The 22,733-nt window shown below is 43.0% G+C and overlaps 1 protein-coding gene across 1 annotated transcript in view; it reads left to right on the top strand.

Moving 5' to 3' along the window:
• The window catches only part of PLTP (phospholipid transfer protein), a 122,144-nt gene extending 107,220 nt beyond the window's left edge, over positions 1-14,924 (top strand). The window contains exons 12-16 of the mRNA XM_082272065.1: positions 6,494-6,561; positions 7,177-7,219; positions 7,299-7,362; positions 14,217-14,293; positions 14,389-14,924. Of these exons, the coding sequence (XP_082128191.1) occupies positions 6,494-6,561; positions 7,177-7,219; positions 7,299-7,362; positions 14,217-14,293; positions 14,389-14,511 (375 nt within the window). The 3' untranslated portion in view covers positions 14,512-14,924. The remainder of the gene's footprint in view (positions 1-6,493; positions 6,562-7,176; positions 7,220-7,298; positions 7,363-14,216; positions 14,294-14,388) is intronic.
• The last annotated feature ends 7,809 nt before the right edge of the window (positions 14,925-22,733 follow it).

Raw genomic sequence — 22,733 nt, 5'->3', positions numbered from 1 at the left:
TAGAGTGCCAGGGCAGTTTGACTGCAATATAGTAGTGCGTCAGGGCACTTTTACTGCAGTATATTGAAGCGCGTTAGTGCATTGTTTCTGCAGTATATTGGAGTGTGTTAGTGCATGTTTACTGCAGTATATTGAAGTGCGTTAGTGCACGTTTACTGCAGTATAATAAAGTGCATTAGTGCACGTTTACTGCAGTATATTGAAGTGTGTTAGTGCACTTTTACTGCATTATATTGAAGTGCGTTAGTGTACTTTTACTGCATTATATTGAAGTGCATTAGTGCACTTTTACAGCAGTATAGTAAAGTGCATTAGTGCACTTTTACGGCGGTATATTGAATTTCATTAGTGCACATTTACTGCAGTATATTGAAGTGCGTTAATGCAGTTTTACTGCAGTATATTGAATTGCATTACTTCACTTTTACTGCAGTATATTGCAGTACATTATTGCACTTTTACTGCACTATAATGTAGTGTGTCAGTGGCGTGTGTCTGTGTAGTGAGCACTCAAATTAAAGTGCATCAAACACCACTTTTCAGTGATTAAAGTGCATCCAAGTACACATTTCCCTGCCTCTGTTACATAGTGCACTTATACAGCAGTATATTGAAGTGCTTTAGTGCACCTTTACGGCAGTATATTGAAGTGCGTTAGTGCACTTTTACTGCAGTATATTGAACTGCATTAGTGCACTTTTACTGCAGTATATTGAAGTGCGTTAGTGGACTTTTACTGCAGTATATTGAAGTGCATAAGTGCACTTTTACGGCAGTATATTGCAGTGCATTCAAACACTTTTACTGCACTATATTGAAGTGCGCTAGTGCACTTTTACTGCAGTATATTGAAGTGCGTTAGTGCAGTTTTACTGCAGTATATTGAAGTGCGTCAGTGCACCTTTACGGCAGTATATTGAAGTGTGTTAGTGGACTTTTACTGCAGTATATTGAAGTGCATAAGTGCACTTTTACGGCAGTATATTGCAGTGCATTCAAACACTTTTACTGCACTATATTGAAGTGCGCTAGTGCACTTTTACTGCAGTATATTGAACTGCATTAGTGCACTTTTACTGCAGTATATTGAAGTGCGTTAGTGCACTTTTACTGCAGTATATTGAAGTGCATAAGTGCACTTTTACGGCAGTATATTGCAGTGCATTCAAACACTTTTACTGCACTATATTGAAGTGCGCTAGTGCACTTTTACTGCAGTATATTGAAGTGCATTAGTGCAGTTTTACTGCAGTATATTGAAGTGCGTCAGTGCAGTTTTACTGCAGTATATTGTAGTGTGTCAGTGGCGTATGTCTGTGTAGTGAGCCCTCAAGTTAAAGTGCACCAAACACCACTTTCCAGTGATTAAAGTGCACCCAAGTACACATTTCCCCGTCTCTGTTACATTTCGGTAATAAGCCCCCCCCATCATGTCTGGGAGGCCAACAAGGAGAGATAGATGTTACCATGGCACTGTGAAGGGGCTAACAGCATCTGTGTCTACAGGCAAAGGTGGACATGGTCTGTCCTCAGGCAGGGCACTATTTCCTCTGTTTAGTGATGTTGCCCGTGCTATGCAGCCACAGCATGTAGAGGAGGTGGTACCCTTTTTTACAAAACTGTCCTCGTCCTCTTATCACCCAAGACTAGTGCGTAGTCCACCGCAGCTGCCAGAGTGGCTTATTCTTCCTCCTTGTCCACAGCTACTTCTGCCATAGCCCCAGCATCATGCATGGAGCAGTCAGCTGAGTTATTTGAACACAGCATCAGCCACTTTCTCCTTGATGATGCACAGGCATTACTTGATTCTGATGTTGGTTCTGACTCTGAGGTTGAGGAAGGTAGGAACACGAGCTTACAGATTGGGGAGAACCCTGGTGAACAACAAATTGACAATCATGTTCCCCCAGCTGCAACATATTACCAAGTTGGCTCCAGTGATGATGAGGATGGGGGGATGTTGATGATTATGATGTCACTGATGCGACATGGGTGCTGGATAGACCAGAGGAGGAAAGTGAGGGTGAGGCACAACCCCAGCGAGACAGCCAACATGGAAGAGTAGAGAGCAGCCACCTTATTCCATCTAATTGTGGAGCTGTTATCTCCCGGCCCACTTCCCACAGCTCAGCTGTCTGGGCCTTTTTTAGCACATGTACAGCTTATTGCACTGTTGCAATTTGCAAACTGTGTCTCAAGCAGATCAAGCCTGGCAAAAACACCAGCCATTTGGGTACCACATGCTTGACAAGGCATTTAACCTCCCACAACCCAGCCTGTTGGCAAGAGCACCTGAAAGCCATACAAAAGGGATACAATTTTGCTCCTCCTCACCTTTCAGGTCTACCCCGGCTATATCTCATGACCTCTTAGCAGGACAGGAATAATGGTATAGCAAAAGGTGTCACAAGTCCTTGAAGCACATCTGCCAGCAGCACACCACCAGCTATAGAGCATAGCAAGCAAATTTCTCTGCTCCAGCTGCTGCAACGAAAAAAAGGAAATACAGTCACTGCCACCCACATGCCCAGCGTCTAAATTCAAGCTTGTCAAAGCTGCTGACTTTACAGCTCCTGCCTTTCCATCTGGTGAATTCTGCCCCACTTCGGCGATGTTGCAGAATGTGCTGTACCACAATGGTAGGTTCTCAGTTGCTATTTCTTTTCATGTAAGGCAATTCCAGCTCTGTACCATTGGGTGGAAGGCAACGTTGTGGCATGGTCAGGGATGATATATTTTGTTCACAGCACACTGGGTCACTCTGCTTGCAACTTGGAAGGATGCAGGACAGGGCTCGGTGCTGCAGCTTGTTTTGCTGCCAGATCTTCATATAGCTGGTGGTGATGATGCAATATTTGTCAGCTCCATCCCCTCCTCCTTCTCCATGCCCTCCTCTTCTTAATTGTCCTATAAACCACCAGTACCCCCTAAGCATTCAAAGGGCTATTTAATGAGTCAGGATAAAAGATGACATGCAGTGCTTCAGCTGGTCTGTCTAGGGGACAGGAGCCACACCATAGCAGAGATTCTTTCAGCTCTACAGAGGCAGGCCCAGAGGAGGTTCATGCCAAGCCTGCTGGAGCCAGGAATAGTGGTGTGTGATAATGACACTAACCTCCTGTCCCCCCTTAGTTGACACATGTGCCATGCCTGGCACATGTCCTCAATTTGGTGGTGCAGTATACAGGTACCCAGGGTTGGAAGATCTGCTAAAGCCTAAAAGTCTAAAAAAAAAATAAAAAAAGCTAATGTCTGTAGCCATTTCAGGCGGTCATACACAGCCAGTGCTCGGTTGGCTGAAATCCAGAGGGGATTCCACCTGCCCGTAAACCGCCTGATTTGTGACATGCCTACCAGATAAAGCTCAACGTTGCCAATGCTGCAGTGGCTGCACGTACAGCAGAGGGCCGTCAACAAGTACCTTTGTGAGTATAGCACAATGACCGGCTCAGATTTTTTTACCCTACGCCAAAGACTGCTGATAAAGGATGCATGCACTGTAATGTCACCATTTAAGGAGGCAACAAGGATGGTGAGCCATGACAATGCATACATTAGTGACACAATCCCTGTCGTGTTACTGCTGGAGCAGACTCTGCGTGGCATTATGGACAGGGCAACTGCGGCAGAGCAGAGGGAGGAAGAGGAGGACTTCCTTTCCTCTCAAGGCCCACTTTATGCAGACACAATTCTTGCAACACCACAGAACACACAAGAGGAGGAGGAGGATTCTGGCAGTTTTGTAGACATTGAAGCAGAGGAAGACAACATACTTCAAACCTTAAGAGATGGTTTTCTGTCCCCAGAACCCTTGGTAGTAGTACGTGGCTGGGAGGAAGCAGTTCCAGATACTGTAATCCTCAGTGACCCCAAGGCTTCTCATGCCTCCTCAAACTTGTGGTGCATGGGCTCCCTCATTCTTTAAAGCCTGCAAAAGGACCCAAGAATTTGTGGCATCAAGGAGAAGGATCACTTTTGGTTGACAACCCTCCTTGACCACCATTACAAGGGGAAAGTCTTGGAACTCATCCCATCCTCACAGAGGGAGCAGAGGATGAAATATCTTGAGGGCACCTTAAAAAGGAGTATATGTAATGCCTTTCCAGACTCTGCTATACTGCAGTCCTATGGCAAAGCTAGTTTTGAGGCTTCTGTTGGTCAAAAGAGGAGCGGTGGAGACGGGGGCCGACTCAGTGATACATTTCAAAATATTTTTAATCCTCGGCGCCCAGGGCTGTCAGCTTCCATATCCGATCGGCAGAGTCTGCATCATATAGAGCAGTGGTTCTCAACTCCGGTCCTCGGGACCCACCAACAGGCCAGGTTTGCAAGATAACTAAATTACATCACAGGTGATCTCATTTGCTGCTCAGTGATTGCAGTATTCTAGTCTGCATCCCCCAAGGTAATACTTAAAATCTGGCCTGTTAGTGGGTCCCGAGGACCGGAATTGAGAACCACTGATATAGAGGGAGATCATCTAGGGGCCAAAACAGACATGGAAAGCTTTCCATTTGATGATCCACTGGGTTACTGGGTCATGAGAATAGACCACTGGCCAGAACTTGCCCAGTATGCAATTGAGCGGCTGGGCTGCCCTGCATCCAGCGTGCTTTCCAAATGGGCATTCAATGCTGCCGGATGTTTTGTGACAGATAAAAGAGTGCGTCTGTCCACAGACTCAATTGACCGGTTGACATTTATCAAAATGAATCAGTTCACAATCGGCTATCAAGCCCCTGATGCCGATGTCCCAAGCAGTGTTTTCTAGATCTGGATTCTATGCAAGACTGTCTACGCTTTGTGGGTGTTGATTTTATATGGAATAATTTTATTGGTATTAGGTTTCCTGGGCACAATTACCACCCAAGGACCAAGTTTTCCAGCTTTCTAGTGATAATAACCGATGCTACTCAGCAGCTGCTCAGCCGTTATAGGGAGTGGGAAGGGACACCCCCCTTGCCACGGGGAGACCCGCGCCACCAGCCGGCATGTCTGCCAGCTGGCTGGTGTCCCAAACTAAGCCAGAGTCGGCTTCAATCAGGTCTCCACTGTAGTTTTTTTTTTTAAGGGACAGTGAAAAAAGTAAAAAAAATAAAATAAATAGGAAAAAATAAATTTCAGGCGCCCGCACACCAAAAACACGCATACGTAAGGCACTCCCGCAAATGTAAACGGTGTTCAAATCACACATGTGAGGTATCGCCGCGATCGTCAATAGTTATTGCGAGAGCAATAATTCTAGCAAAAAGCACTCATACAGCCGCAGACCATGACACTCCCACCACCATGCTAGACTCTTGGTCTTATCAGACCACAGGACATGGTTCCAGTAATCCATGTCCGTAGTCTGTTTGTCTTCAGCAAACTGTTTGCGGGCTTACTTGTGTGTCATATTTAGAAGAGGCTTCTTTCTTGTGCACTCAACTTCTTTGGTTGACCATGGCGAGGCCTGTTCTGAGTGGTCTTGGCCCCCATTCTGCAGCTCAATTTCAGGATCTTGGCAATCTTCTTATAGCCTAGGCCATCTTTATGTAGAGCAAAAATTCTTTTTTTCAGATCCTCAGAGAGTTCTTTGCCATAAGGTGCCATGTTGATTTTCCAGTGACCAGTATGAGAGAGTGAGAACAATAACACCAAATTTAACACACCTGCTCCCCATTCACACCTGAGGCATTGTAACCCTAATGAGTAACATGACACAGGGAAGGGAAAATAGCAAATTGGGCCCAGTTTGAACATTTTCACTTAGGGATGTACTCACTTTTGTTGCCAGTGGTTTAGACATTAATGGCTGTGTGTTGAGTTATGACAAGCTGTACACTCACTACTTTACATTGTAGTAAAATGTTATTTCTTCAGTGTTTTCACATTAAAAGATATAATAAAACATTTACAAAAATGTGAGGGATGTACTCACTTTTGTGAGATACTGTATTAAAGTGTTCTTTCCTCTTTTCCTTATTTTTGCAAGCATGATGGTAGTTTAAAATATAGAACACATTCAATATTTTTAATTTCCTAATGTATGTGAAGAAAATGTAAAAAAACTATGAAATTCAGTATGTCTAATGTAGTTTAAACTACAGTACATATAAACCCAATCAATATTTAATATAAACTTTAGCATGTTAATGTAATTTTGTAAGTTGTTCTCGGTATTTTTAAATGAACCAAATAAGAGATACCTGGCAATCTTGCCATGAAGGTCCCCTATTCAGGCACATCCTGTGATAGAACAAAAATTGTCTCTCAGTTGTGCTGCTGCATTGTCACCCTGTGATGTGTTCCTAGCCAATGCTGCAGTGAGTGCATATAGATATGGAGTGGCTGGAAGGGGCTAGAGGAGATCAGCAGTGCTGGCATGCAAAAATGGTGGAAAGAAGTAAAAAAGTTTGTTATTTAAAAGAATACACAGTGCTTTAGGAAACTAAATGTCACCAGTTGGGATCTAATATTGTTTAATTACCACTGTTTGTCTGTCTGTCTCCAGGAATCCCGTCTTAATGCTAAGGTCACTCTGAAGAAGACTACATTAGTAGTTCAGCTGGACCTTAAGCGGTAAAGTAACTAAAACTTTTTCTTTCTTTCTCTTTGACAAGTCATGTGTATTGTTTTAAAGGGCATGTCCAGCGTGTGCAGGACTATGCATTTTTATGGTGTGTTTCTGCAAATGCAATGCAACACACATGCTGTGGTGCCTAGCAGTCATGTTTATTTTGAATGGCAACACAATTGGGATGTAAAGGTCTGTGCATTGTGGTGTTTTATGTAAAAAAAAAAACATTAGACATCTCATAGCATAAACTACATAGACGATTTTACATTTCTAATTGAGAGTGTTAATAAATGCCTCTTTTACAGCACATTCAACTGTGTTGCAAATTCTACAACTGTCAATAAGTTTTTTATGTTGCTTCAAGCTTAAGATTTACTGTGTAGTTCAGTTCTGAGGATCAATAAATGTATTATTTTGATTATCTTTTTAAATACAATTTGAAACATTGGCATTCTGTATTTAATATGGAATATTACTAAAAACATTAATATAGACAATTTTTTGAAAGTTATGTAGATTATGTTTAGTGGCACTTTAACCTACTTTCTTTTGTTTTCTTGTTAAGAAAAACATACATACTTTGTTTCTGTAATAAGTGCATTTATTATCCTTCATAGGTTCAGAATATATTCCAACAAGTCAGCTCTGGAATCGTTGGCGGTGAGTGTGTTACTCTGTTATTTCCAGAAAGTATATTTAGAATAGAAAATGTATTTAATTTAAATTGTTTCTACCACAGCTCATACCTTTGCAAAGTCCCCTGAAGACCCTTTTGCAGCTCACTGTGATGCCTGTCCTTAATGGTAAGTTAAATAAGTTATCTATGGGGTTTGTAAAGTATAGAAAACTGGAAATATTGAAAAACCACAATTTGTGATACACTTTATTCCCCAAAGTATGTGGACATGAGTATAGATTCAGGTATTTCCAGTCATCAAGGGTACTGTTAATGCTACTGCATAAGTACCAAGACTTTTTAGACAACTGTGCACTTCCAACTTTGTTGCCACAGTTTAGGGGGAGCCCTTTTTTATTCCAGTATGACTGTGCCCCTGTGCAAAAAGTCATAAAGACTTGGTTTGCTTAGGTGTAGAGGAAAGTGGCAAGCATGAAGCCCTAAACCCAACCCTATTGAGTATCTTGGGGATGAGTTGAATTGGGAGCCAGGTCTTCACATCAAACATCAGTGCCTGACCTCACAAATGCTCTTTTGACTATGACATGTTCTAGTCTATTCACATGGGATATTGGAACATAGTAATACGCTGTCACAGCACTTAAACCATAGCTCTGCTTAAGAAAACATATTTCAGCTGCTAGGTTAAACAGGCACAGCACAATTATACAGTAGAATACAGCATACATTTTCTCTCGGGTTCCTCCAGCAACTTAGCCTGCCTCCAAGGCCATACATACTCTGAAAGCAAAAATTACACAGGCTTAAATGAGCTTAACCTGCCCCCCTAAAGTTCCTGGGCCTGGCATCTGTCTACTTTGATACAAAGCCAAGAGTTGAATTGTGGAAGATCGGAGTCAGTGTCATATGTGGCACTTACCCAGAAGTACTGATTTTTAGTTTAGGTCTCAGCAAATAATGAAGGATTAAAGGTAGAGCAGGGAGGGTAAACACAATTAATTTATGAAGCCTTTTGTTTAGCAGCCCTGTTATTTTGCCTACTATAAGCAAGGTACAGAGGTTTTTCAAGTTCAAAATATCAATTGTAAAGGTCTCCCCCCAAAATTAGAAAAAGTGGCACTGCCACATGTGGACACATGTATTCTCTCTCTCTAGCTGCATGTCAACCACCATTCCAGATGGTCACTAATGCTTCTTCAGGTAGGATCATTCAAATGGCAGTTTAAGCTTACACTTTTGGTCCACTCTCTGATTTAACATTTTCTCTTTGGTGTTAAGCACTGCCGCAACAAACTGTTCTTAGAGAGGTGCAAAACAAGTCTCCATTTCAACCAAATGCCAGCTACTTGCTGATTGAAACCTCTAGTGGAGCATATACCCAAAGGCCCCAGTGAACAGGAGCACCAAAAAATTGGTGAAATCCAGATTCACAACAGGTGGCCGTTGACAGAGCAATACTGTAAAAAACAAGGTATGGAGAGAACAAGAATCCCCCCAGAGAAGGAGTCAACTAAGGACACCGTTATGCAAATTAAACAAAAATAAACTTTATTAGGCACATGTGCCAGTGCAAGGTAGCAAAATCAGTGTAATAAGGTGTGACATAACATAAGTAAAATCAGATTAAAAACACAATATCATCCAAATGAAAAACATCAACCCGGGTTGGATAAATGAGCTTCCAAAGATAATTAGATAGTATTACTGATGATAATAATCATAATAATGATGATGATGAGGGATATCAGATTATATAAACCAGGAGGGTGAATAAGATCAAGCAATCCCAGGGTCAAGGAATCAATCACAAAAGTACTGCCCATATACAGTTCAGCCGATGTAATTCCTCAAGTGAGAGCTTACCACCACGGGTGAATGGATATGAGTAATATAGGGTCCTATATGAAGAACCTGGAATCAACAAGAGCCGAGTAGTTGGCAACTGAATGGCAGGCAGATGCGATTTGCTGATGTACACAAACTCTCAGGTAAACCCAGCGTTGTGTGGATAATGAGTTCTCTCAAACCACATCAAATAAAGAGACTGTTATAGGAGAGATAGTGAGTTACCATCCTGGAATGTAAACCATGGAAGTCTTCACGGAAGATGTTTACCCAAATGACCTGTAGACGGTGCACTCCGGCAAAGGCGTTCCCCGTGTCTGGCTGTGGCTGGTCCCTATGGTGGGAACAGGAACGTCAATGGCAGCCCGATGTCACGCCGGACGTAGGGGGCGGGGGAACGAATGAGATCCAGCCGTACGGTGCCCGATGGTCACGATGGTCAAAATTCAATTGGAGACAAGCTAATGACGTCTACGCTGACATGTTTCACTGGTGCTAAGCCAGTTTCCTCAGAGCAATGAAACCTCTGCAACAATGTGCTCATAGTCATATCAACCCAGGGCAGCATACACAAATGAGAACACACTAAGAACAAAGAGATGAGTAGGAGGTACAGAAAAAGAAACCACACCGAGGGGAAGGGACTCAGCACAGGTAGCCATGTATGAAGGAGACACCTCTTTAAATTGACACAAGGTTTTTACAGGATATTAAAGATTCAACCTATCTATTTACTTATGAATATCAATTTTTTGGATCCCCTAGGGGTGGGACTTTTTAGGTCACTCAAAATACAAAAGACTTATAGTCAAATGGTACAAAATTTTATTAATACATATATGAAAAAAAATAGCAAAAAAGAGAAACAATATACAAATGCACAATTAAAATGGCAAAAACTCTATAATGAAATATGCGGATACACTCAACCAACAACTCCAGTTTGAATCCGACGTTTCGAGGTGATAGACCTCTTCCTCAGGGAATGAGCTGGAGGGTGGTTGGTTCTGTAGATGTTGAAGAGAACATGCATATCACATAAAACAGCCAAAAGGTATAGCTTTTTACAAACATCTTCAAATAATGCAAGATACAGTCATGATATCATTATAAAAAAATGGAATAACTTACATGGTTGGTGTATCATATATACATATGTAGTGGTTTTGCAGCTGGATAAAAACAGGAAGATTCTAGAGCATCCACAGAGGTCAATGGTTTTTTGAAAATAAAAACTATATGCACGTAAGGCAATATAGTACTGGAAGAAGGAGCAGGGAGGGTTGTGCGCCCCGGGGAAAAGTGTCACAGCTGGAGTCCAAATTGCTACAACGATCGGGCTGAAACCAGACACATCCAACTGTAAAAAGAAGTATGGGAATTGTGTGTTACCACTTGGCTGTTTCATTCCACAGGTTCAGCAAAAAGAGCATGCAGGACCCGTGAGTGGATGGGAGATGGAAACCAATGCGTATATTGGAATTGCTTCTTAAAAAGCAAGGCATAATTATAGTTGTCTGTTGCTAGTAAAGGGATACAATATAATTATATATTGTTTGTACACATCTCAAAGAGGGAGCAAGGTACAAACAGGATATATAATTGGAGGCATACAAATTCATTGACCCAGGATCTCCCTGGGATCGTCCATATGTGAGTCCTGGTAAATGCATAGATTTTGTATAGCCTTAGAGGTACTAAAGAGGGGGATTACAAGACACGCCATTGGAACCAGGTAGAACACCCAAAGCTATAGGCAGTGGTGGTCAGTGGATAGCTCCCAGTAAGTAAAAAAGTAAAGAAAGTGACCCAAATAATGGTTTCCAATTGTACAGACCTTCAGGTAGTGTAGCAGTCGAGCGACCTCCTCCCAGCAATGGATGTCAGCAAATGACCCATGCTGGGAGTTGTATATATCTCGAAAGGGAGGGGAGGGATGTGGCAGGTGAGGGCAATCAACTTGATTGCCCACAGCTTGCCGTTAGCTACGGGCTCCCTGGGCGGTGCTCGCTGAGCCCGCCCCCTACCACCCACGGATGCGCACAGGAAGTGCGTCATCACTAGGGGTGGAGACGTAGCCGGCGGGACATCGCCCACTGGCACGGGAAGTGACGCCGTCACTGCATGATGACACAGGTGTCGGCGTCCCCCGGAAGCTAGGCAGGCACCGCCGGGTGTCAGCAGTGCATGACTTGACCTTCGGGGATTACCAGGGCCAAATGCGACCCCGGTCCCCGTGCCGGGTTGGGCACAAGACCCCGAAGCGCACAAACCGATCCTAAAGAAAGCCAAAATGGGCAAAAGATTGGAAAAATAAAGAAAGAAAAAAAGTAGACAACATGTGTCCCTCTGAAAACTGCACATGTATAATGCATATGCAGATTGTATCAAAGAGGGAACCATAAAGGATATGGAAATACTGTTTTATAAATAAACCATCGAAAGACAAGGAAAAAGACCTCTGTAGGTGATAGAAGATCCCTGTTTTTTTACAATATAAATAATTGACACAGATGATTCTAGCGTGGAGGGAAGGGGAAATGACAGCAGCTTATAGGGAGAGGAAAGGATGCAGCTGCAACAACACAGCGAGTAGATCTATATGCTACTAAACACAAAAATGCATATAATAGCTAGAAAGTGTCAAAAACTGACCAGCCAGTATTTATTTCTCCATGCCACCAGACTCGAAGCCCTCCAGAAAGGGTCTGAATGACATAATGTCGTTCAGGCCTGGGGGTTCTGTTGCCCTTAGGGAATGGATCCACCTCAGCTCCAATTGGAGGAGGCGCTTGTTCCAATCGCCTCCCCTGGGGCTGGGGTGGACCCGGTCCAATGCCAAGAATTTGACCCTCGGGAACTTGCCCGAATGTACTAAAGAAACATGGCGACCCAGAGGCAATTCCAGATCGCATTTACGCATGCTTCTTATGTGTTGGTACATTCCTCGCCAGAGCTCAAGCTTTGTCTTACCGACATAGAAGCATTTGCAGTCGCACAACAACAGGTAAACAATACAGATGGTGCGGCAGTTTACAAAATGCTTTGCCCTAAATTTAGTACCATTAGGGAGGATGGGATCCTGGTCAGTGTACATAAACTTACAGTAGTGGCATGATCCACACATAAAGGTGCCCTTGTGTCTGCATGGGTTGAAATCTGACTGTGCCCTAAACTCACTACGGACTAATTTATCTTTAAGAGCCGGGGCTTGCCTGTAGGTGATTTGGGGCTTGGGGGGAAGATGTGGGCTTAAGGCTGGATCAAGGGCCAATATGTGCCAATATTTGGTAATCATCTTACGTAAATCCTGGTGTTGTTGGGAATAGCCTGTAATGATTCTCAGAATATTATCAGTTTTTGGTTTCTTGGGAGCCAGAAGTTCTTCCCTGTTACTTGTCAATGCTTTTTTATAGGCTGACTTGAGGAGTTTGTGGGAGTAGCCTTTTGTTAATAATCTGTCTCTCAAGCCTGTAGCTGCTATTTTAAAGGTGTCAAGGTCAGTGCAGTTACGGCGCAGGCGCAAATATTGGCCTGTAGGTATTGACCGTATGAGCGGTTGGGGATGGAAACTTGAGGCATGGAGGATGGCGTTGCCCGCAGTGGGCTTACGATAAAGCCCACTGCGGAGAGCGCCATCCTCATCTCTGAAAATCTCCACATCCAAGAAAGTAATTCTTTCATAATCGGCGTGCATGGTGAATTTAAGGTTAAAGTCGTTTCTGTTTAAACGCTCCATGCATCTGTCGAGAAGTTCCCTAGGGCCATCCCAGACTAGAAATATATCATCGATATATCTGATCCAAGTGCGGATGCAGTCTGTGTACAACATGAGGGTCTCATCTTTCAGAAACATTTGCTCCCGCTCCCCCAGGTACAGATTGGCGTAGGATGGGGCACAACAAGTCCCCATCGCTACGCGCTGCACCTGGAGGTAGTGGGAGCCTTGAAAAGAGAACACATTATGTGTTAGAATAAAATCCAACAGAGATAGGATGAACTCACTGTATGGATCAAGGCCAGCACTGGCGGCGATCGTGTGGCGTACAGCTGCGACCCCCCTGTGATGGGGATCGAGCTGTACAATGCCTCAACATCGATCGCCACCAGGAGGCATCCAGATAGAAGGGTGAGGTCACCTATTCTCTGGAGGAAATGTATTGTATCCCGTGTATGGGACGGGAGTTGTACTATGAATGGTTTTAAGAACATATCAACAACTTTACTGGCATTATCCGTAATTGAACCGCAATCAGATATAATCGGTCTGCCTGGGGGGTTGAGGGGATTCTTGTGAAATTTGGTAAGGGCATAAAAGGTAGGGACTGTAGGGAAGGCGGGGCGAATATATTCCCATGTGTCCTTGGAAATAATATTGTGCAGATATGCCGCATCAACTAATTCATAAAATTGGATATTATATTTGTTAATAATATCTTTAGTGATGGGTCTGTACCATTCACGGTTTTTCAAGATTTTTTGGCACATATGGGTATATTGTATATCGTCCATGAGGACGATATTGCCTCCCTTGTCCGCTGACTTTATAATGATGGACTGGTTTTTGGCTAGGGTATTGACAGCCTGTCGTTGTTGAAGCGTGATGTTGGATTCGGTTAATGGCTTGATTTTTAATTTTTCCACATCGTTAGAGACCATCTTAAGGAAGGCGTTTATGTTCGCATTCTGTATGGGTGGACATTTGTCCGACTTTTTCTTTACTTTTAGATAGGAGCAATCGGATTGGGGTTGTGTAGGCCGTTCACCCGCTAATAGCGAGGGGAGGTCTACCCGATCAATGAGATCTTCATTCTCCTCTAACAGAGATATCAAGATTTCAAGCGCTGGGTTATGAGGGGTATTTGATGAGGTAATTTTGGCCTCCTTATTATACAATACTTTGAAGTTAAGTTTTCGTGTGAACAAATGTAAATCTTTGATGAAATCAAATTTATCAAGGCATGTATTAGGACAAAAACTAAGTCCTTTGGAGAGGACAGAGGATTCGTCATGGGTTAACACATGGGAAGATAAATTGATGATTGTGCGATCAGTGGTGGGTGGGACAGGTGTTATTATTGTGGTTATAGAGGGGTGGTGGGGGGAAGCGAGGAAAGTTGTAGTGCTTGCTGGTGTATGATCTCTATAAGTAACCCACTTACTTATGTTTCACAGAAAGAACAAAGCGAGGGGTCAGCATCCCACTTCCTGAAGGGTTGGATTTCACAAGGGAAACAACTACACATCATGCTGTAAGTTGCCAATATTCTACACATGATTTAATCTTACATGTTGGTGCCCTTACTAAGAACAGGAGGTGTGATGTTGCGTCCTATGTTTTTTGCAGGGTTTCATTCTTATCGGTGGAGATCTACACTTCTCCAAGAGTTTGCGTGAAGTCATCGATAAATACCGTCCTGAGACAACACCTCTTCCTGAAACCACCCAAGGCTCCAATGAGGCTGTCTGAGAGTCAGCATACCCAAGAGTCTCTGGGGACCATAGAATGAGTTTAGCTCGGTGCGAGCATATCAGAAATCTAAGGCATCTTTGAGGTGGCCTAACAATTCAAAGTGATTCATCCAGAGCCATCCAGTAGTCTAAAAGAAGGCCCATGGATCATGTTAGACTATCAAACGAAAAATATGAGGGAAATGGGGTTCTGGAGGAATCTTATGTCTGATTTTAGAATACAAGCGCACAAATTTGTTTTTATCCAACAAGACATTTATTGATATGACATAATTATTATAAAAACCAGTAACATATTTGAAGAACTTTACCATCATTGAATAAAGCAAATTGTCTAACATTTATGATCAATAACACAATGTATAACTAACAGATAACATACAGAATAACAGAGAGGTCTGGTTTAACAAAGATTTGTGTAATGTCTCATTGATTGGGGTGATCTAGTGGGGTAGGTATTGATGAAGTGATGTAGTATGGTGAAAGCTGTTTTAAGACTGTCTGCTTGTACCACATGACCAGCTTCTTGGAAACAAAGAAAATGAGAATTATCAAAGGATAAGTGCACTGTCAAACAACATTTATCCTTTTTACCTCCTCCGCCTGACCTACAATATCCTAGCCTTCCCAGATTAATACGTGCCTCCATCCCACAGCCATGGTCTGGCCTCCAGCAATGAGGCGGGTTTATAATAATTTAGTGTAATTTTAGATAACATGTACTAAAGCGCTTTCCAAAAAGAGGCCTACATCCACTGTTGCTTGCTGTGGTTGCACCTGCCAGACTCCATGCCACTTCGGAGTCTAGTAGTGATGTAAGAGCAAGTGGGAGGGACTATTAAGGTAGTGAATTGCTTTAAGATAAAGATATAACCCAACTTAAGTGTGTATGGTTCTAATGCTAACCATACACATGCAATTTTGTAGGCAATTTCAACCAGCTTGCAACTGCAAAAATGGCTAAATAAATCAAATTTACAGAAAGTGAAATTATAGAAAGTGAAATAATCAAAACTGTTGATGATATTCTCTTGATCCGTTTCATAATTTGGGGATCAAAAACAACCTGAAAGTAGTTGAAAGTAGTTGGCCACACTAGTCTTTCATAAATTTAAACCTATGTGTATTCTGTAAAAAAAAAAAAAAAAAAAAAACAGTTTTTGACAGGTAAATTGTATTAAAAAGACCAGACTTTTTTTTTTTTTTATAGTTTTGAATACAGTAGAAAAATGGTTAGCAGCCCTGTTAGGTTTTGATTTCTGCCTGTGTTCCCCATGGGTTTTCCCCATGGATATTCCTGGAGTTACCAAAACAGGAATAGAAGGGTAATCTTCCACAGGGGACATTTACTGCTTGGATGGCTGTCTAAGAAGGAACTCCTCCTACTTTGGGGAGATTGTCCCCTATTTTGTGTTTTGTCTATGTCACAGGAAGTGTAGAGAAATATCCCTAGTGTGACGCAAAAAAACAAAAACAAAAAAACTTACAGTGGTTTTAAACATAACCAGCTCTATTCAAATAAAACAAATATGATATTTGATATACAGTACTTGGTATACAGTACAATGTCATATACATTGTCATCATAAATCATATATCATGCTTGTTATGTCAGTTGATATGACTAGATGGGGAAGTCTAATTTAATCAACATAAGCAGAGATAAATTTATACTCTCTGCCTAACTAAATCAATTGTCATTTGCTACCATTCCTACCTCAGTGAATTAGCTAGCCTTGGTATCACACTGATAAGATTCAACACCAAAGTCATAAAAGGTACACTGAGAAGGAAGTGGGGAGGAGAGTCAGCTTGCCCACTCTGCGCTGTGCAACCAATTAAAAGAGTAGGGAAGACCATCAGCCTACATTGCTAGTAATTTGGTTCTAGTACAGACACACAAAAATTGTTTCTACAGGGACATCAACAATAAGGACCCAGTCATCTTGCACTGGCAGGCATGTTGGCACTGTGTTTTAGCAAACAGTCTATTTGTCCTATGAGCTACTTATATACAGTATACTGATCGTTTATACCATTATGACCACCAACATAATATTGCATAGGTCCCCCTTTTGTCACCAAAACCGCCCAGACCCATCAAGGCATGGACTCCACTAGACCACTGAGGGTATGCTGTGGTAAATGACACCAAATCATCAGTAGCAGATCCTTTAAGCCTCTGCTGGCTTGCCTTCTTCCCACAGTGCATCCTGGTGCCATCTCCTACCCAGGTGAGCCACAAGCAGGGCTTTTTTTCAGCGGGAACGCGGGGGAACGCAGTTCCGGCACCTCCAGAACTAAATGTATGTAATGGCAAGGGGTGCTGGGGTGTGCTGGAGGGTCTATTGATGCTGGCTAATAGGTAATCTATTGTTGCTGAAGGGGATCTATTTTTGCAGAGGATGGGGATTTATTGTTGCTGGGGAGGTCTTTTGTTGCTCATGGGGGATTTATTGTTGCTGGGGTGGGTCTTTTGTTGCTGGGGGGTCAGTTGTTGCTGGGAGGGACTTATTGTTGACGGAGGGGTCTTTGTTGCTGGCTGCTGAGGGTCTATGGATGCTGGCTATTGAGGAATCTATTGTTGCTGGAGGGGATCTATTTGTGCAAATGAGCTATTGTTGCTGAGTAAGTCTGTTGTTGTTGTTGGGGTATCTATTATTGCTGGGGTGGGTCTCATGTTGCAGGGGGTCAATCATTGCTGGGAGGGATCTACTGTTGAGGGAAGGGTCTAATTTTGCTGGCTGCTGGAGGGTCTATTGATGCTGGTTGTTGGGAGTCCATTGTTGCAGGGGTGGATCTATTGTCGCTGGGGTGTCCATTGTTGCTAGATCTATTATATTGCCTTTCTTGTTATCATTAATTCTCTAAAAGGGGTGGTACTAGGAGGTTGGTAAGAGGTAGAACTAAGGAACGGTGCTCTGAGGTGGGTAGGGGGCAGAGTCAAGGGGTGAATCAGAAGGGAGGAGTTCCTGCACCTATTCTCTGAGAAAAAAAGCCCTGGCCACAAGTATGCACCCAGCCATCAACATGGTGTAAAAGAAAATGTTATTTATCAGACCACCACCTTCTTGCAAAGCTCCATGACCAGTGTCCATTGTAGGTGCTTTTGGATCAGCATGGGCACCGTGATCGGTCTGAGGCTACACAGGCCAATATACAACAAACTGCAATGCACTGTGTGTTCTGACACCTTTCAATCAAACATTTACTTTTTTAGGCAATATGAGATACAACAGCTCTTCTTTTGGACTGGACTACATGAACCAGTCTTCGCTCCAAACATGAATCAATGAGCCTTGGCCGGTTCGTCGGTTTTGCTTCGTTTGACCACTTTTGGTAGGTCCTGACCACTGCAGAACACATGTCCGAACATGCCTGAGCTGATCCCTGATCCTGAACATAGTATGTTGATCACTTATGTATTGCTAAAAATTTGTACAGTTGTTTCAGGTGTAGGAGCACTGACACATGACAATTCCAGCACCAGTAAACTCAACATGAAAAAATAAAGACCAGCAATATGCTGAATATTATATGGCATATGATGTTTCAGGTCAGCAATAATAACATCCATAAAACAAAACTAAATGATTTACCCTAACGCAGTGGTTCTTAACCTTGTTGGAGGTACTGAACCCCACCAGTTTCATATGCGCATTTACCGAACCCTTCTTAATTGGAAAAATAAAATATGATTTTTTCAAATTCAAAACATAGGTATATATTTAGGTATATATTTATACATAGGTGCACAAAATGAACAAAACCATTAAAGAACAAAACCATTTTTCAACACAGCTGGTTTTATGAGTGTTTCACCAATAGTGTGTGGTTTGCCCTGCTTTGCGATAAGGTAAGCAACTTTGTACGATGCTATGAGGATCGGTTTGTTGATGGGTACAAAGCCGAGAACAGGCAGACTAGCCTTTTCTTCGAATCCGGCTCTCCTCACCTTGAATTCAGCGAGCATTGTGTTCTTGTATTTTCCATCTCCATGCAGCTTAACCACTTTACCACCGGAGGATTTTGCTGTCTTACGTCCAGGCCACTTTTTGCGATTCGGCACTGTGCGAATTTAACTGACAATTGCGCGGTCGTGTGATGCCGTACCCAAACAAAATTTACGTCCTTCTTTTCCCACAAGCAGAGCTTTCTTTTGGTTGTATTTGATCACCTGTGCGATTTTTACTTTTTGCGCTATAAACAAAAAAAGAGCGTAAACTTTGAAAAAATAACAATATTTTTCACATTTTTTTATATGAAATTCCCCCCCAAAAAAAAGTAAAAATCAAAATTTTTTAAAATTTTTGGCCAATTTGTTTTCTGCTACATATGTTTGGTAAAAAAAAATCACAATAAGCGTATTTTGATTGGTTTGCGCAAAAGTTATTGCGTTTACTAACTAAGGGAAAGATTTCTGTCATTCTTCGTGTTTTTTTTTTTTTAACGAGTAATGGCGGCGATCTGCGATTTTTTTTGCGGGACTGCGAAATTGTGGCGGACAGATCGGATCCTTGACTGACATTTTTGACACTTTTGGGGGTACCAGTGACATTACTACAGTAATCAGTGCTATAAATATGCACTGTTACTGAAAAAATGGCACTGGCAGGGAAGGGGTTAATTTTATTGGAGAGGGAGGGGTTAATGTATGCCTGGTGCTTACTAACGTGTGTGGGGGGGAGGTGACTGAGTGACACAGGGACAGATCGCATGCTCAGCTATGCTGAACCCTGCAATCTGTCACTGTCTGTCACTTAGGAGATCCGCCCGCTTTGTTTACACAAGCGGGCGGATCTCCAAACTCGATTCCCCGACGATCGGGTAAGAGCGGCGGTGATCACCACCGCTCCTCCCCTGGCCCGACTCCCGCTGTGACTAAATTACAGCGGTAGCGAGCCTCCGGCGGCGTGTGCGCTGCCCACAAGGGGAGGAGTCCAGCGACGTAGGTCTACGTCGCTGGACGGGAACTAACCACTTTGCCGCAGTAGAGCTCGAGTGAGCGGTCGGCAAGTGGTTAAGGAAGTGTTCTCTTAGTTTTGCCGGTGCTAGACTAGAATTGCTCAACTTGGCATTGCAAATCATGCAGTTAGGACGCTGACTCCCATCACATTCCGTTATACATGTGAATCCATATTGTACATATTCGTCCGACCACTTTCTTTTTTTGCTCGACATAGTTAGTATGAAGGGATTAATATTAAGAAAGAAATCACACGACGTACCATAACGACAGTTACGATTCAGAGAAAAAGAGTTTGTTGTATGGGCACTTCCGTGGAATACAGCAGGCTTTAGGTGAGACACTGCACTTCGGCAGCTCTGGAGAGGAGAAGCTGCTCTGAAAGTGATAAAGATAAAAAGACAAGGCGCCTCTAAGTGCAGTAGGCTCTGAGTATTTATTAGGTTAAAAGTATAAAAGCACTCACATTTGGTAAATATGACATGGGCATAGCAAAGATCTGTCTGGAGTCTTCCTATCCGCTGTGCTGACCCCTGACGAAGGAGCTGAGCTCCGAAACATGTAACCGCCCACCACCCACTCTATTGGACACCAGCCGCTGCGTCCACACCCTGCCTTCAGGAAATCTCATGCCGACCAGGCTGAGACACAGACAAAAGGACGCATCTACAGGAAGCGGATCACCGGATGTCCCCATTGCAACCACTCAGCACAGCGGATAGGAAGACTCCAGACAGATCTTTGCTATGCCCATGTCATATTTACCAAATGTGAGTGCTTTTATACTTTTAACCTAATAAATACTGCACTTAGAGGCGCCTTGTCTTTTTACCTTTGACAGTTACAATTCGACTACTGGGCGCAGCAAATTCCCTGCAGCATAGATAGGCCAAGCGATGTTGCGTGATCACCTGCAGCCAATGAGCGGGGCGTGTCATCACGAATCATATGAGTCGGGTGTGTGTCTTGACCTCCGCCGAACCCGCGAGACCGACTCACCGAACCCCTGGGGTTCGATCGAACCCAGGTTAAGAACCACTGCCCTAACGCCTAAACCTACTATCCAATTTTCTTTTTTTTTGTCAGAAAAACTTTATTAGGTTCATACATCTACAAACATACTGTACATACTATCCAATATTCAACATACAAACTGAACCTCAACTTAGCCCCTAGCTACTAAATTAAGCCCTAGTCCTTCCACTAACCCTTGGCCCTCAACCTTACCCCAATGCATAACCCTAACAATCACAGCACTGATAATATTTTTGGGAAAAAAAATGACTTTCAGAAAATCAAAAATATGCTGTATTAAATTTGCACCAACATACATAATGCCATGAAACTGGTGCCTACAAATGCATTAAAATTTCTACACTGGATATAATGGATCGACATTGTGCACTATGCATTGAAACCATGGGACCAGAACCAAGGCTACAAAGTTCTACATAACTGAATCATTAGCCCACAAAAGCACTAGCAGCGCTAAATACAACCTATCTGGCAAAAGGCAGCGGATATATAGCTATATACATTTAGCAAGTGGATCCTTGCGGACCAATATTGTTTGTAAAGTCCATAAAAGTTCTTGGGGTGGAGTCCTACAGAAAATGAGGTGCATGGAAGACTTAGTGATCTGATGTTTATAGTAAGAACCAGTGCTGTATAACACAGAATCTTCCTTGCTGATCCCACAGCCACCAAGATCCTTCACCACACCGCTGTGCTCCCCCCTATAGTGTGCACACGTACCCTTAGCACTTGGGTAAAGTGCTCTATTCAACCAGAGATCCTCCACTTAATGATGGCGATCCTCCTTAGCCTTCAAATCCCACTGGTAGAACAATGGTCAACACTTCCTCCTCTCCTCTCACATGCAAAGAGAACGACAGGGACCTATAGCTTAATATGCACACACTGAACTTTTATTAATAATTAAAATCACACTCACATGGGATGAAACATGATCAGGCAGAAAACATGTCCAAAGGCAATATGTCCGGACTCTAATGGCGTGACCCGGGGCCTCCTAGGATATTCCAGATGTACCAAAAAAGGCCGCATGCTCACGCACTGACGCGTTTCGTCTGCACGGACTTCTACTGAGGGCGTCCTCAGTAGAAGTCCGTGTAGACGAAATGCGTCAGAGCGTGAGCACGCAGCCTTTTTTGGTACATCTGGAATATCCTAGGAGCCCCCGGTTCACGCCATTAGAGTCCGGACATTTTTGGGAAATTGTTGGCAGGATCACCCACATCGTGCGGCTAGGTGGGGACAACGTTAACGGTGGGAGGACCGGGATATTGCCTTTGGACATGTTTTCTGCCTGATCATGTTTCATCCCATGTGAGTGTGATTTTAATTATTAATAAAAGTTCAGTGTGTGCATATTACGCTATGGGTCCCTGTCGTTCTCTTTTCATGTGAGAGGAGAGGAGGAAGTGCTGACCATTATTCTACCAGTGGGATTTGAAGGCTAAGGTGGATCGCCATCATTAAGTGGAGGATCTCTGGTTGAATAGAGCACTTTACCCAAGTGCTAAGGGTACGTGTGCACACTATAGGGGGGAGCACAGCGGTGTGGTGAAGGATCTTGGTGGCTGTGGGATCAGCAAGGAAGATTCTGTGTTATACAGCACTGGTTCTTACTATAAACATCAGATCACTAAGTCTTCCATGCACCTCGTTTTCTGTAGGACTCCACCCCAAGAACTTTTATGGACTTTATAAATAATATTGGTCCGCAAGGATCCACTTGCTAAATGTATATAGCTATATATCCGCTGCCTTTTGCCAGATAGGTTGTATTTAGCGCTGCTAGTGCTTATGTGGGCTATTGCTCTTGTACGCACCTTGTTTTGGATTTTTGTATGATATAGCAGCTGCTTACTGCGGATATTGGCTTTTTGTGTTTCAACACCTTGTAGAATTGTTAGGTGTTGAGTGTCTATTCTACTGAGTATTGCATAATACCTAAGCGCTGAGTGGGTTAGAGGGTAACTTTGTTGCTTGCTTACTCCGTTTTTGATAACTGAATCATTGTGTACAGTTATTGGCATCTCTAGCATCCCCTCCACATGACTTATTTTAAATGGGGTATACGTATCTCCTGTTCAAGGGGATGCACAAACCACTTAGCACCAAGTTGCAAGCCAAGTCTGTATCTCCACTGTGTACAAATGGTAGCCCTAGAAAGAAGAAGCCAACAGCATTTCTTATGAAACAGAAACACATACAAGTATATACATAAA

This window comes from Pelophylax lessonae (assembly GCF_965119305.1).
Source record: "Pelophylax lessonae genome assembly, chromosome: 11".
Classification (NCBI taxonomy): Eukaryota; Metazoa; Chordata; class Amphibia; order Anura; family Ranidae; genus Pelophylax; species Pelophylax lessonae.
The sequence above is the reverse complement of the archived record's forward strand: the minus strand, read 5'-3'. Positions and strand labels throughout refer to the sequence as shown.